Source organism: Cercospora beticola, chromosome 9 (assembly GCF_033473495.1).
Source record: "Cercospora beticola chromosome 9, complete sequence".
In the NCBI taxonomy this organism is placed as follows: Eukaryota; Fungi; Ascomycota; class Dothideomycetes; order Mycosphaerellales; family Mycosphaerellaceae; genus Cercospora; species Cercospora beticola.
Genome location: NC_088943.1, coordinates 1,295,088 through 1,310,431, shown reverse-complemented (window position 1 = coordinate 1,310,431; position 15,344 = coordinate 1,295,088). Strand labels below are relative to the sequence as shown.

At 52.7% G+C, this 15,344-nt stretch overlaps 9 protein-coding genes across 9 annotated transcripts; 4 read left to right on the top strand and 5 right to left on the bottom strand.

Annotated features, from left to right (window-relative positions):
- Nucleotides 1–1,117: 1,117 nt before the first annotated feature.
- RHO25_012751 (uncharacterized protein) lies at nt 1,118–2,224 on the bottom strand (the record flags this gene model as incomplete). The annotated part of the gene is made up of 1 exon (XM_023604050.2): nt 1,118–2,224. One exon carries the CDS (start codon nt 2,222–2,224, stop codon nt 1,118–1,120), a length of 1,107 nt encoding a protein of 368 aa, XP_023449984.1.
- A 235-nt stretch (nt 2,225–2,459) lies between these two features.
- Nucleotides 2,460–3,156, top strand: RHO25_012750 (uncharacterized protein; the record flags this gene model as incomplete). Its single annotated transcript, XM_023604049.2, has 2 exons — nt 2,460–2,738; nt 2,791–3,156. 2 exons carry the CDS (start codon nt 2,460–2,462, stop codon nt 3,154–3,156), a joined length of 645 nt encoding a protein of 214 aa, XP_023449983.1.
- A 435-nt stretch (nt 3,157–3,591) lies between these two features.
- Nucleotides 3,592–4,239, bottom strand: RHO25_012749 (uncharacterized protein; the record flags this gene model as incomplete). The annotated part of the gene is made up of 1 exon (XM_023604048.2): nt 3,592–4,239. The coding sequence occupies one exon, from the start codon at nt 4,237–4,239 to the stop codon at nt 3,592–3,594; it is 648 nt and encodes a 215-aa protein (XP_023449978.1).
- An 858-nt stretch (nt 4,240–5,097) lies between these two features.
- RHO25_012748 (uncharacterized protein) lies at nt 5,098–6,762 on the top strand (the record flags this gene model as incomplete). The annotated part of the gene is made up of 1 exon (XM_023604047.1): nt 5,098–6,762. One exon carries the CDS (start codon nt 5,098–5,100, stop codon nt 6,760–6,762), a length of 1,665 nt encoding a protein of 554 aa, XP_023449977.1.
- Nucleotides 6,763–7,223: 461 nt separating this feature from the next.
- FKH1 (Fork head 1) lies at nt 7,224–7,692 on the bottom strand (the record flags this gene model as incomplete). Its single annotated transcript, XM_023604046.2, has 3 exons — nt 7,224–7,263; nt 7,325–7,525; nt 7,586–7,692. The coding sequence occupies 3 exons, from the start codon at nt 7,690–7,692 to the stop codon at nt 7,224–7,226; spliced, it is 348 nt and encodes a 115-aa protein (XP_023449980.2).
- An 804-nt stretch (nt 7,693–8,496) lies between these two features.
- On the bottom strand, nt 8,497–9,471 carry RHO25_012746 (uncharacterized protein; the record flags this gene model as incomplete). The annotated part of the gene is made up of 2 exons (XM_023604045.2): nt 8,497–8,733; nt 8,782–9,471. 2 exons carry the CDS (start codon nt 9,469–9,471, stop codon nt 8,497–8,499), a joined length of 927 nt encoding a protein of 308 aa, XP_023449979.1.
- A 514-nt stretch (nt 9,472–9,985) lies between these two features.
- RHO25_012745 (uncharacterized protein) lies at nt 9,986–12,120 on the top strand (the record flags this gene model as incomplete). Its single annotated transcript, XM_023604044.2, has 3 exons — nt 9,986–10,024; nt 10,074–11,204; nt 11,257–12,120. The coding sequence occupies 3 exons, from the start codon at nt 9,986–9,988 to the stop codon at nt 12,118–12,120; spliced, it is 2,034 nt and encodes a 677-aa protein (XP_023450556.1).
- A 531-nt stretch (nt 12,121–12,651) lies between these two features.
- RHO25_012744 (uncharacterized protein) lies at nt 12,652–13,749 on the top strand (the record flags this gene model as incomplete). The annotated part of the gene is made up of 1 exon (XM_023604043.2): nt 12,652–13,749. The coding sequence occupies one exon, from the start codon at nt 12,652–12,654 to the stop codon at nt 13,747–13,749; it is 1,098 nt and encodes a 365-aa protein (XP_023450336.1).
- A 496-nt stretch (nt 13,750–14,245) lies between these two features.
- On the bottom strand, nt 14,246–15,033 carry RHO25_012743 (uncharacterized protein; the record flags this gene model as incomplete). The annotated part of the gene is made up of 2 exons (XM_023604042.1): nt 14,246–14,845; nt 14,902–15,033. 2 exons carry the CDS (start codon nt 15,031–15,033, stop codon nt 14,246–14,248), a joined length of 732 nt encoding a protein of 243 aa, XP_023450339.1.
- Nucleotides 15,034–15,344: the final 311 nt, after the last annotated feature.

The window sequence follows — 15,344 nt, the reverse complement described above, 5'->3', positions numbered from 1 at the left end:
AACGAGATGTGAACTCGGTGAGTTCAACTTCCCAAGTGAAGAGAGCATGTGAACACAGTCATGCTCGCGAATACACCCTTGTGACATCGTGGTTGAGCAGGTCCTTCCCCTGAACGTGTATGCTCGACTCTGAACAATACGCCATTCCCCATGCTCTTGTTCGGGGCAGCGCATGGTCATTCCGCACTCCGCTTCACCAGTGCCGCCCGCCCCTCATCCCACCGGTCAATCTCCCGCCCGCCTTCACCTCCGCAGCAAACCTCAACGGCGCGCGCCCATCCCCGCCACGGCACCTCGCTCCGAATCTCGGCCTTTGCAAATTGACGTATATAATTCGTCTTCAAATTGTTCACTTCACGTACCAGTGATGGCTTAGTGGTTGAGAGCATTCGCCTTGAATGTCTTTCGCTCAATAGAGCGTCTTGCAGTTGAGAGAGCGTCTTACACTCAACACACCACCGTTGATACCGAACATGTCTGAGGTCGATTCAAGTTCCAACCTGATTGCATCAACAATCTAAAGAGTTCCTCTGACGAGGTTCAGACATCGGAGGTTCAGTCGGATTTAATCGAGGCCGCGTGATCTGGTTCGAAATATTCTTTGGAAACCTACACATTCATTCTTTTTTTTTTTGGCTTTTTCTTTTCGCTAGTGTTGCTGTCGCCGCAGACTGTTTGTCGCCAAGGCTTGGGCAGTAGTGCTGTTCACTTTTGCAGCGTCTTCGAGGTTTGACCATTCTGCATGCCGTGGTCCACCGCGTAGTAGCCCCTCAACTTCTTCGTCTCGGTGTGCATCGACCAAGACGATGCTACCATCACACCCAGTAATGGGTGGAATAACGCATCGGTGGAGCTTTGAGAGCGTCCTCGAGGCGCCTCGCACATCAACTTGAGACGTGCGCGCTGCCGGCGGAGGGTCCGGGGTTCGAATGCAGAATGCAGCCAACTTCTTCTGCCTTGTGAGGCACACACCTTTGGCCAACAGTAATGCGAACCACCAACTGGTAATAGTGAGGGGCTATCGAGGACGCCGGACGGCGGGTATTGGAGAACGCTTCTTTGCATTCGTCTATTCATCTAAGTCGATGTTGCATGAGTTTCATGAGGCGTTGTCGCATTACAGATTCCAAACCACCACGCGGCCGTCAACACCAGCAGTGCTGATCTGGCTGACCTGCCCACTTCCCCCACCATTGTAAGCACGAACTTTGTTGATCGTGTTTTGATGCACAGTTCGCAACTTGGTGTCATCAACACTGCTACCGCGACCCTTGAGATCCATGGACCTAAACATGTTCAAAGCACTTTCCTCCCTCACCACCCCCTGACCCGGTCCGGCTCCACTCTTCTCCAAAGAGCCTGTGAGCTGCCAGCCAGAAGCGGATCCTGCGAACTTGTAAACCTCGCAATCGTATCCAGCACATACAATCTCGCCCTCATTGATCCACAGCAGATCGGCGAAGGGGAGCAGCTGGGTGCTGATCGAGATGACAGCTTGTGGCGGTTGCTCTGGTCCGCTCGGGTAGACAACGGTGACACTGCTGTCATGTGCGGTGAAAGCCAGTGCGTTACCTGAAGGCGAGAATGACACGCCGTGGACCCAACCAGCGGTGGAGTTCAGGTACTCTCCGCAAACTGTGTTGAAAGGCAGCCTTTCACCCCAAACACTAGGCTCTGGCCTTTCGTCTGTGCCCTTGATGAAGGACGACAAAACACGTGCATGTCCATCTGTAGATCCGGCAGCCAGAAGAACAGAGTTTGGATGCCATGCCACAGAGGTCACAGTCGAGCGCAATGGCTTCTTGAGATGCTTGCTGACCCACCAATCGTTCTCCTCCTCAAAGTAGCAGACCGCAATGATTCTAGCGCCGCTTCCCACAGCAAACTTGGTCTCATTGGGACTCCACCTCACGCAAGTCGCTGCTCGGTTGATTCTGAGCAGCACCAAAGTCGGCTTCCAGCCGCCTTGCGGGGAAGGTTCCCAGACGTATGCGTTCCTGTCTTGCGAGCAAGTGACGATCTTGCCGGAGTGTGGAGCAATATCGACACCAGTGACGGTCTTGTCGTGCCCACGAAGTTCATCCTGAAGAGCGAATTTGTTGCCCGAAGCACCGTAGAGCTCGACATTGGAATCGCGGGTTACGGCGAGAGTGCCGCGGTCGGCCGAGAAGGAGTGGTCGCTGATCGGTGCGTGGAAAAGGTGATGAACTTGAGGGGAGGCCATTGTGACGACGACAGGAGGGGTGGAGTCTCTACTGTCGACGGTGTGGTCAATGGGAGTGGAGGGCGGATGTCGATTGAAGCTGCCTGGGACGAAGTGACGACGCTGGAGACTGGGGTCGGTGCGGAGCCGACGGGGCTGCCGACAAGCTTCATCTTTTCGAGGCCGACATCAAAGCGCAACAACTCGATCGCCTTCTCCGCGATACTTGCCAGTCCTCGCCGCATCGCTTCTCAACATGGCCTCCACTGTCGCCGCCTCCGGCGCAACCGATGTTGCAACGCGAAGTGCACCGAGCCAATCTCTCTACATTCAGAATCTGCCCGAAAAGCTGCAAAAGCACGATTTGAAGCGGAATTTGTATATGCTCTTCACCACATACGGCCCCGTCCTCGATGTTACAGCAATGAAGGGCTCGAAGATGCGTGGACAGGCGCATGTGCTGTTCCGAGACGCCAATACCGCAACACAGGCAATGCGACATTGCCAGGGCTACGACTTTTTTGGGAAAGAGATGGTGAGCAGAGAATGTTTGGTAGCTGTGGACAATCGCTAAATTGATGCGCTAGAAAATCACATACTCGAAGAACCGATCTCATACTCTAGCCAAACTCACAGGCACTTTCCACGAAGAGCAGCAGGCTGCGAACGCGGCGAAAGCCGGGCCCACGACAGGCGCATCTTCACTGCCAGCTCCACCCGGCGCACCTCCTGCTGGTCTTCCTCCGCCACCTGGACTCCCCCAAAAGCCGAACGGCGGGTTACCAAAGCCACCAGGACTGGAGCCGACAAAGGGCAGAGCAGAGAATGCGCCAAGTCCAGCTGTATCTGCTGGGCAAAAGAGGCAGCGAGACGAGAGCGACGACGAGGGCGGAGACGCGCCAATGGAGGAGGACAGCGACGGAGGCGAGATGGAGATGAGTGATAGCGATTGAGGGGAGGAGAAGGCTTCGGAACACCACCACTGAAGACAATCGTATCGCCTTTGAAGGACGCGAACGGGACTACCAGCATGAGAACCAACACCATACGGTTGATGGAAGCCGCACCAATTGCGTCGCTTAGGCGGGCGCAAGGTCTGCGTCGTGTAGGACTGGCCGTCTTTCAGCAGAGTCGATGGATCGTAGGTATACCCAAACCACTCTATACAAGAAACATTCTGACAAGTTGCAAGCTTCTCGCAAATTCAAAAGGATTTCGAATCCCCTGGGCCATGTGGCCTCAATGGGCTCCGCATCTTGACAGCCTTTTCGAAGATTGTAAAGTGATGGCAAGGACGCTCTGCTTACAGAGACACTGCCTTTCCGGCGATCGCATGTGAACCTTGGCTAGACTCCAGCGGATTGCATGCTTCGCATGATTTTGAAATTTCAGCTTTGGATCGCGATAGCCAGCTCAGTGGGTACAGACAGTCCGACTGCACTCCCGATGATACCGAACCAGATCAATAGCCATCCCACTGCGTCGACATCCTCCCGAGCACCCAGAACGTCCATCATAGCCTCCTGTGTCCGGCAAGGATGCACGAAGAACACAGGTCTATCCGTCTCAGGATGATCCGTAAGAGACACTGTTCCTCTCAAGCCCACAACTCCGGCGGTCGGCTCGTACAAGCATTCCAGAAGCCATTCCGAAGACCTCAGCGGCTCAGGACTCAGATAAAGTACCGGAACCTGATACGAAGGCGAGTAGATAATGTCGTAAGTAAGTCTAGTTGAAGATTGCGAGGTCTGGTCGGCAGGCGGCCTGGGAAGGGCTTCTTCGTCTTCATCTTCGGCGGAGCCAGGCGGTATACAGTCTGCTGCAGTTTGCTCAACGTCTTCGCTGGCCGCATCTTCTGTTTTCCTGTTTCCACTGGCAATCAAACTCGTGATTCGGAGGAAATGACCCTCCTGGACCTGGCTTTTGACCAGACGGACGTCTTGCCATGCATGACTGTGCAGATTTCCTCCTTCCTGCAACTTTGACCATCGCGCTGATAGATCCAGAATCGCTGATTGGAAATGATTGTACTCCATGAGTACATCATTGGAAACGGTTTTGATGCGGGGTGACAACAGAAGAGAAGAGGCAACAAAAGTTCAAGGTTGAAGTTCCGTCACGTGCACACGTGCCGCGCCTCACTTCACGTTGCACTCGAAGCTATCAGAAGCATTGTCGTTACCGAACAAACGCTCTCTGCGAGGCGAATGCCTAGGAATAAAAATGGCTGACGCATACTGCACACAAAACGCTACCGGGCCGCAATGGAAACCAGAGCGCCGTACCACGCCACGATTATCCTCACAGCTAGGGTTTCGCCGCCAACATTATGGCGTCTAAGGAACCCATCATTCACTATATACATCAGCTCTTGACCTTATACATCAAATTACGCTGAAAAGAATCGGCAGCGCTTTCTGTTGCTGCCTATGTCCAGCACGAAGCGGCCAATTCGGCCACAACACTCAAACCGCTTCTACCACATGAACAACAGTACTCACGAGCGTTGAGTCACACTCAGATGCGCAAGATGGCTTTTGGGTGCTTGAACGATGGCAAACCACAAGCCTGGATGCTCACCTTCAGGTGACGGATGGGAAAAGGCAGTGAATAGTGCAAGATGGCACTCTGTCACAATGGGACCACAGCAGCTGAAGCCTATACAGGTGAATGCAGTCGACGTTGAGAGCAAACATTTTCCTGCAGCTCATGACGCTAAGCTGCATTTTTCGGGAAAGTGAAGCCATTTCAGCGCCTCCAACAAACAGCTGCATTGAATGTGAAAATTCAGTCAAGCTTTTGACGATCATTCACCCACTCCTGCGCACTTCTCAGACATCGAGGACGGGCCTCGAAGTTTTACACTCCAACAAGATCAGCCGATTGGTTTCAAGATGCAGAACCCTCTCAGTGGTTGTCGCACCACCACTCCGGCGAACGAACAGGCTGCAAGCCAAGGTCAGTCTTTGGCAAACCCGCTCACGCCCAGTAGCCAGCCGGCGACCACGTCAAATGTTAGCACCGATATGGACATGAAGCCTAAGCCGGAGCCGAAAGACACTCGAGGTAAGCACGAACGTATCGAGTCTTCTATGGAGGTGGAAGCGGGCGCAGCCAGTCAAATCGAGCATCAAGGCGAAGCAAGTCTGGGCCAAGATGCCGGCATGGCAACCAAGATTGACGAAGCAGCCCAAAATGGCGAGGAGAACAAGCAACGCATGTCTGTGGGCCCATCGGTAGAGCAAAGAACAACAACAGAGTCCCCAAGCCTGCCCCTGGCTTCAGATACTCCATCAGAGACCACCAAGAACAGCAAGAAAGAGCATGAGGCCGAGAAGAGGGCGGCCGCCGAGAGCCTGTTGATTCTCAATCAGGGGAAAGCACCGAAGCGTAAGCGTTCTGGGCCTGGTATCAAGGGCAGCCGAACCTCGTCGAAAAACCGCAACAAGGACTCTGATGAGCTCGAGTACCTTGGGACAAGACCTGTGTTGCGCCCTCTACATCCTCGTCGAGTTACTCCTCAGCAAGACGCACTCTCACAACACAAGCGACGCTCTGCAGAGCAACGGGCCAGAACGTTTGATTTGCTAAACCACGCCACACCGAATGGCTCGAATTTCAATATGCCTCCAATGCCATATCCGATAGGCACGGTACCCCTAGCATCTCCGAACTTCGTACTCTCCACGAGACCTGGGCTTCAACCTGGCATGCACGCCGCAGCTCCCAGTGCTCCGTACTACACCCGGCCTGCCGACTATGTATATCCATCTGCTGCCCACTCCCACCCAGGTTCATCAAGCTATCCATCGAGCTATCCACCAATCGAAATACACAATGGAATTCAACGTCAGCAGCAGCTTGCGCAGATGCCTGTCTCGGACCGCGACATCGAGGCAATCGGACGCTGGCGAGACTTTTCACACCTGAACGAAGCTCCAGCGACCACAGCAGGTCAGAACAATCTCTTTCCTCCGCCATACCCAGAGCCAGCGCCAATCGGGCCCTTTGGATATCCTCAAAATCCTGAATCCCTCGTTCTCATGAACCTCGCAACCAGAAATGCACACCTGCAACCTCCTTCACACGCACGGTATCCTCCAGTCAGCCGAAACGTCATCCTCCCTCCACCAACGTGTACAGCCAGCACGCGCTACGCGAGCCTACCCACCAATTTCGGAGCACTGCATTTGGCTCGAGGACTCTACAACAGCAACACATACTACTCGACCGAATATCAAAAGTATCAGCAGGCTCTTGCAGATGCTCACGCGGCGGGCAATCTCCAACGCGACCTCGACTTCAATCACTGGAGAAACAGACATTCGCAGAAATGGGTCAGGAAGGAGGGTGTGCATGATGGTTCCGGGGACTATGCTGCTGAGAGATTGCCGAAGCTAGTAGAGCCTAAGACCACGCCTACTCGTAAGTTACCTGCGATGGAGGCTCAGGGTGTGAATATGGGATATCGTGGGGCTGAAGGTGCGCTGAAGGCTGGTGGTGGCGAGGTGTCGCGGGAAGAAGTGGCGGGCAGGGGGAAGAGGCCGTGGGAGCTTTGAGGGGGAGATGCTCAAATTTCGAAGCCGAGACATGGTGCCGTGAAGGGGCATGAAAGGTTGCTGCGTTGGGTATGAGCGCAGAGAGACGAGTCGTTGGTCTCAAAATCAAAAGGGGACCTTTGCCAGAGATGGTTCAGTAGAGGTGAAGACGTCTGCCAGTAGTGTTTGACTGTGTCACAAAACACAGGCGGACGAAGTGCCCACGTCTGTCCTCCAAGCATTAGCAATTAGATCACAGCGCATTTGTGAAAAGTGAGAATGTTCGCGTGTGATCGTGGTAGCCTTTGATTTGTATTTTCATTTGTTGTTTTCCATGATCTATCATGCAACCTGAAGCATTTCATCGTGTGCTTGATGTGGACCAGATTGGTCATCCAGCACCGAGATGCACATCATCAGGTCGTGAGTTCGGACTCATTTGGCCGGAACCCAACTGCAGATGCAGAATGCTTCAACATCATCTAGGCCTTCTTGCCGTTGATAGCCTTGAGCTGCACGTCACTGTCGCAAAAGTCAGTTTCAGTCCACTTCAAGTTTCTGAAGTTTAGGTAGGTGAACATACAAGACCAAAGTAGCATTTGGTGGGATAAGACCCGGGAAACCGCGAGAGCCATAGGCATAGTCACCAGTGATGGTGAGCTTAGCCTTCTCGCCGAGAGTCATGCCTCCATCAGTCTCGAGGATGCCCTCGTCCCAGCCCTTGATGACCTGGCCAGTGCCGATTCTGACATCGAAGTCGCCGCGGCCGACGGAGGAGTCGAATCTGTGCGTCTTCATGTCAGCAAAAGTTCAAGGTTGGTAGTATGATAGATTGAGCACATACTGCGTGCCATCTGTGAGCTTGCCAGTGTACTCCATGCTGATGTTGTCGCCAGCCTTTGCCTTGGTGACGCCATCGCCTGGGCTGATGATCTCCTTGGTGACACCCATTCTGAAAGCTGTGTGGGAGAAAGAGGATTTGAAGATTTGTGGTTTGGTTGTTGTTTTAGTGGTGAAGCTGCGGCGAAGAGTAGATGAAAACATCTGCAAGGCAAGAGCTCTCGGAGCTAGTGAATGGACACAGTTTTAAAAACTGACGTTGGGCACAAGGCAGGACCCTGGAATCGTGGGTTGCCGCTGCCGCGCGCATTGGGAGCTTTGACCCTTGGAAGTTTCCAGGGTTTGTCAACCGACTGGCCGCGTCTGGCGGGTTGGTTTGCGCAATCGTCAGCCGCCGCTGTGACGCCATTGTTTGTTGGCTGCTGAGCTGGTGAGCAATGAGCTTCTCAAGCTGATGCTGCAGCGCGGTTTAGGCGATGCGTGTCAGTGGTGATTGGTGGCAGCTGGGTGCAACAGTGCAAGGTACCAGGTACAGCTCCGATACCCAACTCCATCATTCATCCACACATCTCCACATCTTCTTCCACCGCCAACATGTTCCCGAGTCTAGTAAAGTGTACACAGCCTCGACAGCTACGAAACACTCTTCAAACGCCCCTGGTAAGCTCCTTATCTCTAGAGTCGACATATACCTATTGTACAGATTGGGTGCACTCAATGTAGAAAGCAAGCTGCAATTACCACTTCGGGATGGAATTCACTTGACAGGTTTTGTGGAGAGAACAAGTGAAGGCGACCTGTGGGGAATCGCTTTTCTGCTGACAAGAATCTGTCGGAGCTCCTCACAAGCCATCTCGAAGAGGAACGTGATCTTATCTATGGTCTATGTCAATCTATCGAAACAGAAGCCGTGTATCATTGGAAGAACGCGTGGGCCTTGATCGTTTCGATAGGAATAGGTTCCCAACAAACAGTGGGAAAGCGCTCATCATGCACTTTCGTCTTGTCAGTCGTGGGTGCCAGACAGTATAACTCCGTTATGCCGGCTCGCACGATGTTGTTTTCCAGTGCTTTGGCGTAGTTTAAGCCAACCTGCTCGACGCCATGACTATCATCCGAATATGTGAAGCGGCCACCCATATCCTTGAATTCCTGGTCGACGTCAGTGAGAAGCATTGAGGAGTGGCGCAACTTGCTTACCTTGCAGATTTCACTTTGCGGATATGCTTCGGCCATGCCCTTCCTGATCGCACTGGTATTAATCTCAAGCACGCCGCCGTAGCTGGCGATGAACTTCAGGTTTCGCTCGATCTTGCTCCAAACACCTGGCCATGTTCGGAAGCTTCGATCTGGCTCGTCACCTTTCAGCCTGATGAGGTCAAAGTGTCCAATGAGAGGAGGCTGCAAAGCCTTCAGCATATCGTACTGAGAGTCAAAATAGTCCTCGTAGATGCGTTCGTCACTGCCGCCTGCAGCTTCACGTGCTTGATGATACATTGGGGTATCGAAGTCAATCGGGATCGTGTGAGCATGGTGAACACTCCCCACAAACAGATCCACAGGATACTTCTTCAGCAGATCCTGGATAAGTTCCAAGGAATAATCACGAATCCACTCTCCTTCGAAGCCCACGAGCAATTGGATCTGATCAGCGTACGCTTTCTGCAAACGCCGTGCTTCGTGATAGTAGTCGTCGAAAAGCTTCTCGAGGGTGGCCATGGTATGGACTTCTGACTCTTCGGGGTAAAAGTCAACCTCCTGCCGAGCAATATGCTCGGTCATGCAGAAGGTTGACATTTTGAGACGAATGGCAGTCTGCACAACCTCCTCCAAAGTATTGGCAGCATGGCCGCAGAACTGGCCCGAATGTGAGTGATGGGAGAAAGGCATCGTCGATGGCGCAGCGCAAAATGCAGCAAGAACGTTTTGCGAGAAGGAGAGAGTTGTTACACTACCCGCTGCTGCTTAGCACAAGGCGGACACAGGCCTATATTGAGACTGCAGACGCTTCAGCCTTGTAATCGTGGGTGACCGTGGCACGCGCGGACGAAACGTTTGGACGTACTGTGTTATAGGGTGGAGGTCGGTGTAGTCATCATGGGCCAGGCTGCTGCCAATGCAGCTTCCAAGCAGCGCGCTGCCTTGATCCGGGCGGAAACACGCTTTTGGTGCCGATCGCGGGTTGCTGCATCAGCAAAGCTCCCAACGCCATCCACGCCGCGCTGGTCGTCGAGGTCGACGTCGCACACACACGAGCATCGTAGACTCAGCATGATGCACTTTCGCTAATTTCTCTTCCCGTTCAGATCCGCTTGGCAAGATTCTCGGGAAACTGAAAGCAGTCCATCATCGCCAACTTCACCGTCACTTCCCAGCGATTATCCGGCGCTGATCGGAAGCGATAATGTCGCCTCAGGACAACAGCTCGCTCAAGCGCGGAAGAGTGAGTATCGTTGCGCGTAGCTCATTCGCAGATGCTGACCTAACCCCAGCAATCCACTGGCGAAGTTCACGATGAGCCCAAGAAGCCGCGAAGATCGAATCGGCTGTCTGGTCCCGAGGACGTGAAGCAAGGCCCATTCCCATCACCCATCACGAACCAAGACACTGCCTCGACGGCGAACGAGACAGCATCACCTCCGCCGTCCAAGAAGGAGCGCGAACAGCGAACGCCGCCAGCCAGCAGTCCACCTCCATCACAGCGTTTTGCCGGCCTCTCTTCACCGTACGGCGACACCCAGCCCTACTCTCAGTTCTTGACACCGGCGCCAGTAACGTACGAAGTTGAGGACGAGGAGGGCGAGGGAGTATGGGGCTATCTTGTGCCGGCAGAGGGCCACACAGCTGCCCTGACGTTGCGTAAACGCGCTGCATGCCCAGTGCCGCTCCACAGCACAGGCAAGCCCAATGGGCGGCAGAAAGTCAAGAAGGGAGAATGGAAAAAGCAAGAGGAAGCGTACGAAGCTGATAAGGACGCAAACGGTGTGCCTGCTGGCGGATATCTGATCGGACGACATCCAGAATGTGACAAGATCGTGAAAAGCGCAGTAGTGAGCAACAGGCATTGTTTGATCTTCGCCGAGAACAAATCTGGCGCCACCACTGCGGTGCTCGAGGATCTGAGCGGAAATGGCACATATGTCAATGATCAGCTCATTGGACGCAACAAGAGACGCGAGCTCCAAGACGGAGACGAGATCTCGATCGTGAGCGATGCACGATTCATCTTCAGGTACCCTCGGACCAAAGAGAGTGGCAGCGGTTTCCGCCAACAATATACCATTCAAGGTCAGCTTGGCAAAGGACATTTCGCGACCGTGTACCTCTGCTGTGAGAAGAGCACTGGTATGCGCTATGCTGTAAAGAAGTTCGAAAAGCGGAGTGGACCTGGTGAAAAGAGTAAAGTGGAAGGACTACAACAGGAGATTGCGGTCCTCATGGGAGTCAGTCATCCGAATGTGCTCTGTCTTAAGGAGACGTTCGACGAGGCCGATGGTGTGTACCTGGTCTTGGAGTTGGCGCCGGAGGGAGAACTGTTCAACTGGATAGTCATGAAGCAGAAGCTCTCAGAAGTGGAGACGCGTAAGCTCTTCATCCAACTATTCCAGGGGATCAAGTATCTGGTAAGTGTTGTCAGAAGTCATACGCTGTCAGTGTCAAACTAACTGCGAATAGCACGAGCGAAACATTGTGCATCGGGACATCAAGCCCGAGAATATTCTGATTGTCGACAAACAGCTGAACGTCAAGATTGCTGATTTTGGTCTGGCGAAGATCATCGGCGAAGAGTCTTTCACTACTACACTCTGTGGCACGCCGTCATACGTCGCACCCGAGATTCTTGAACAGACCAATCGCCGTCGCTATACCCGAGCTGTCGATGTCTGGAGTTTAGGCGTGGTACTGTATATCTGCCTGTGCGGCTTTCCTCCATTTTCAGATGAGCTCTATTCGCCAGAGAACCCATACACGCTGAGCCAGCAGATCAAGATGGGTCGCTTCGACTATCCTTCGCCGTATTGGGACTCAGTCGGCGATCCAGCACTCGACCTCATTGACCGCATGCTCACAACAAAAGTCGAAGATCGTATCACAATCGACGAATGCCTGGAACACCCCTGGATTACGGCTCGCACCATCAACCCCACCGATAGTACCGATGGCTTGACAGGTGCGATCGGTAACCTCGATTTCTCACAGCGCAAACCACAGCGAGAGCGCACTTTGCTCGCGGCCATCAACGATGTCAAGGTGTCACGCGTTATTGAAGCTCAGCCGGATGCGCCGCCGATCAAAGTCTGGGAGAAGAATTCGCAATCACGCTTTCACACTCAGCGACCTGCGAGCCAGCCGAAGTCGAAGAAGATTAATGGTCATTTCGAGCGCACGGTGGAACCTGCTCCGGATGCAGCCCGTGACCCAAGAGAATTCATGGAAATGGGCGGCAAAGGCGATCAGCAATTGTTTGACACCCCTGCTAATGGTGAAAGCATCTATCCTGACGAGAGTATGAAGGCCGGCGCTCCAGAAGAGACGTGAAGAATCCAAGAAGATTGAATGATTTGTTGGGCTGCTTTTCCTGGCATGCCAAGGGTTTATGCAGTCCCGAGCTTTTGCAGTCCCAGTGGACCGACGTACTGTTGATGATGAGATGTAATATAAATCGCAAGAGGATGGCCGTACAGTTGAGCTATAGACAGACGTGTACAGGCGGTATCTGCGCGTCAGTTCCCTACTGCGGGAGACAACGCTCACACTATTGTGCCTCAGTGCTTCGCAGCAGAGAGCTTGAAGCCCTTCCTTCCCATCAAGCCACAACAGTGCCTATGCTTTCCTCTTTGGCCACTGCGTGGCACGGCAGACTTGCCTGGACGATCTCTCGGCACAGAGCTACTGAAGAACCTATTCAGATTGGGTTCTAGACTACCACTGGTGGAGGAGGGGTAGCGTATGGCAATAGACGTCACTGCTTGAGAAACGCAAATATGTATAATCAGAACCCCAAATCACATTCTTTTTGCATCCTCGAAGAACACCAATGTCCCTAACGATTTCAAGCAAGATTCAATCATGGCCGCACAACAGATCGCAAACATGGACAAGCTCCAACACAAATCCATAATCACAACCCCCAACAACCTCACCTACAGCTACTACCTCTCCCCAAACTTCAACTCAAAACTAGACAAAAATGTCCCAACTCTCATGTTCCTCCACGGCTACCCGGACGACGCCTACATGTGGGCAGGCGCAATCCCGACCTTCCTCTCCCTCCCCTACCCCTTCATCGTCCTCGATCTCCTAGGTTTCGGCGGCTCCTCCAAACCCTCTGACGCCCAATACTACAACTACCGCGCCCAAGCCAACAGCATCACGCAAATCCTGGACCACGAAAAAGTCCCCAACAACGTCATCCCTATCGGCCACGATTGGGGTTCCGCAACCTCTCAACGGTTTTATCTCTATCATAAAGATCGTTGTGTAGGTTTAAGTCTTTTGAGTTTAGCGTATCAGATTCCTAGTTCGGAGAAATTTGATCTCAAAACTGCGAATGTGGAAACAGAAAAAAGGTTTGGTTATCCTCAATGGGAATATTGGAATTTTTTCACCAGAGCTGATGCGGCGAATTTGATGAGGGATAATGTTGAGCGGTTTTGGGATGTGAATAATGGACTTTATATTTCTGACAAGCTAGGTGAAGAAGGACGAGATATTTGGATGCGAGAAATGTTTTGCGTTCCGCATGCTATGGATGATTATGTGGATGGAAAAGGGAAATGGGCTGGAGGGAAGAGAGTAGAATTGAAACCTTATGCGAAAGATCCTGTACTGTTTCAACGATTCAAGGAGCGTTTGTGTCGGGATGGATTTGAGGGGCCGGTGCAGTATTACCATTCTTTGAAGAATAATACGATGATTGAGGATGAGAGGGAGTTGGTGGAGAAGAAGGATGGGACGAAGATTGAGGTTCCGTTGTTGTATATTGGGCAGACGGGGGATTGGGTGTGTAGGGTGGATTTGATGGGGGATGCGAAGGAGAAGGGGTTGGTGGGGGATTTGGAGGAGAAGGTTGTGGATGCTGGACATTGGGTTTTGTATGAGAAGCCTGAGGAGATTGCGGAGATTATTAAGGAGTGGTTGGGGAAGAAGTTTCCGGTGAAGGCGTAGATATACATGTATAATTTGTAGTGCATGCAATGGAATTTTGGTAATATTGAAGGCTGCGTCGTTGATTTGTGAGATGCTGACTGCTGCGATCATTCGTTGTTGGCGTGAGGTTTAACAAGGAGATTTTGGCCCAATCTGCGCAGCAATATGACATCGACGTCTTCAATTTCTCAGAACCCTTCCCTTTGGCAACGCGGTATACGTATGCAAGCGGCTATCGGGGCGCACAGTACAGCCGAACGTGCTCGAGCTCTTTCCAACCATGGTCTCGTGTTCGATGGCATCCGGTACCTTTGTCCCTCCATGCTTGGAGAGTTGAGACCTCGAATTCGAAGGTCTTGCCAAAGAGATGGCTCTCGCTGGTTTGGGCGATGACTCTAATCGCAGTTCCATCGCGCCTCCATCGTGGCCATTGTGACCCGCTAATGTCGAAGCCGTAGTATCAGATCGATGTCATCATCCCCGCCCTTCTCCCTCAGTGCGATCTGCGAAACGTTCATACTTCGAGGCCTAGACACTTCTCGCACGTCTCCCACTCTGGCAAATTACCTTGGATGCAGATGTACTCCTTGCAGACGTACTTCTTCACGGGCCTTTCCAGATCTGAACTCGTGGCCGCATTCTTCCTCGCCCTGTCCAGCAGCATTCCCATTGTGATGTCGGCGTTGCACTCTACGACCGCAACCGGAAGGTCTCCCACTTCAACTAATACATGAAACTTGGCTCGGCTTGCTGTAGCGACCAGCATTTGGCGCCAACTTCCCGGCCCTCGGCTTCCCGTGCTGAGCTGAGCATTCGTGACGTCGATTGTGCAGTGTTTGGGCTGCGTCGCCCAGAGAATAGGATTGAAGTAGACAACTGTTTTGATGCTGTAGTCATAGTCGTCATGGCCTGAGAACGACTGCGGGCGAGGGCATAACCACATTCGTCTCTGGAGCTCTAGAGACTTGGCAATGGCCTCACGCCAGGCCTTGTTCACTGCGCTAGCTCGCAAGAGTGTCCGTGCACTGGTACGGTCACTCTTGGTCACGACATGCAGCAATATGCGCTCCAGTAGCTCTGCAGTCTGGAATACACGAGTAGATGCCGAAAGGGTCTGATCAGAAATGTCAGCCGGAGAAGAAATGTTCGCTCGGAAACAAACAAATTCACCTTGTCTTCGACTGCCTCCAACTGGTCTACCACCTCACTGCAACTAGACCTCGCATCTTCGAACAAATCTTCCTCATGGACGTCGGTAAGGGAATCATGCCGCGTGATATTGTCTCTGATAGGACGTTCCATGGAGACGATAATCCTCGTGACCCAATTGTTGCAACAGGGCTTGATTGTCGTTATTGATTGATGAGTGATTGTTGGTGGGTAGGCAATGTTCTATTGTCGAAGAGAAAGTCATTCTGGCAAAGAAGAGGGGCCGCATCGATCCCAGGTGAACTTCACAGTGCAGCTCCTGCAGAGCTGAGCTCATATGAATGTGATCGAGCAACATACTTGATCCTCATTGGCCGATTCTTGCCAGGCAGCTGTGACTTTGCCCTCACATTTGCTGCTCTCCTAACGGTCCTGTGGAATGGGCAAACGGTGCCTGCAGCTGA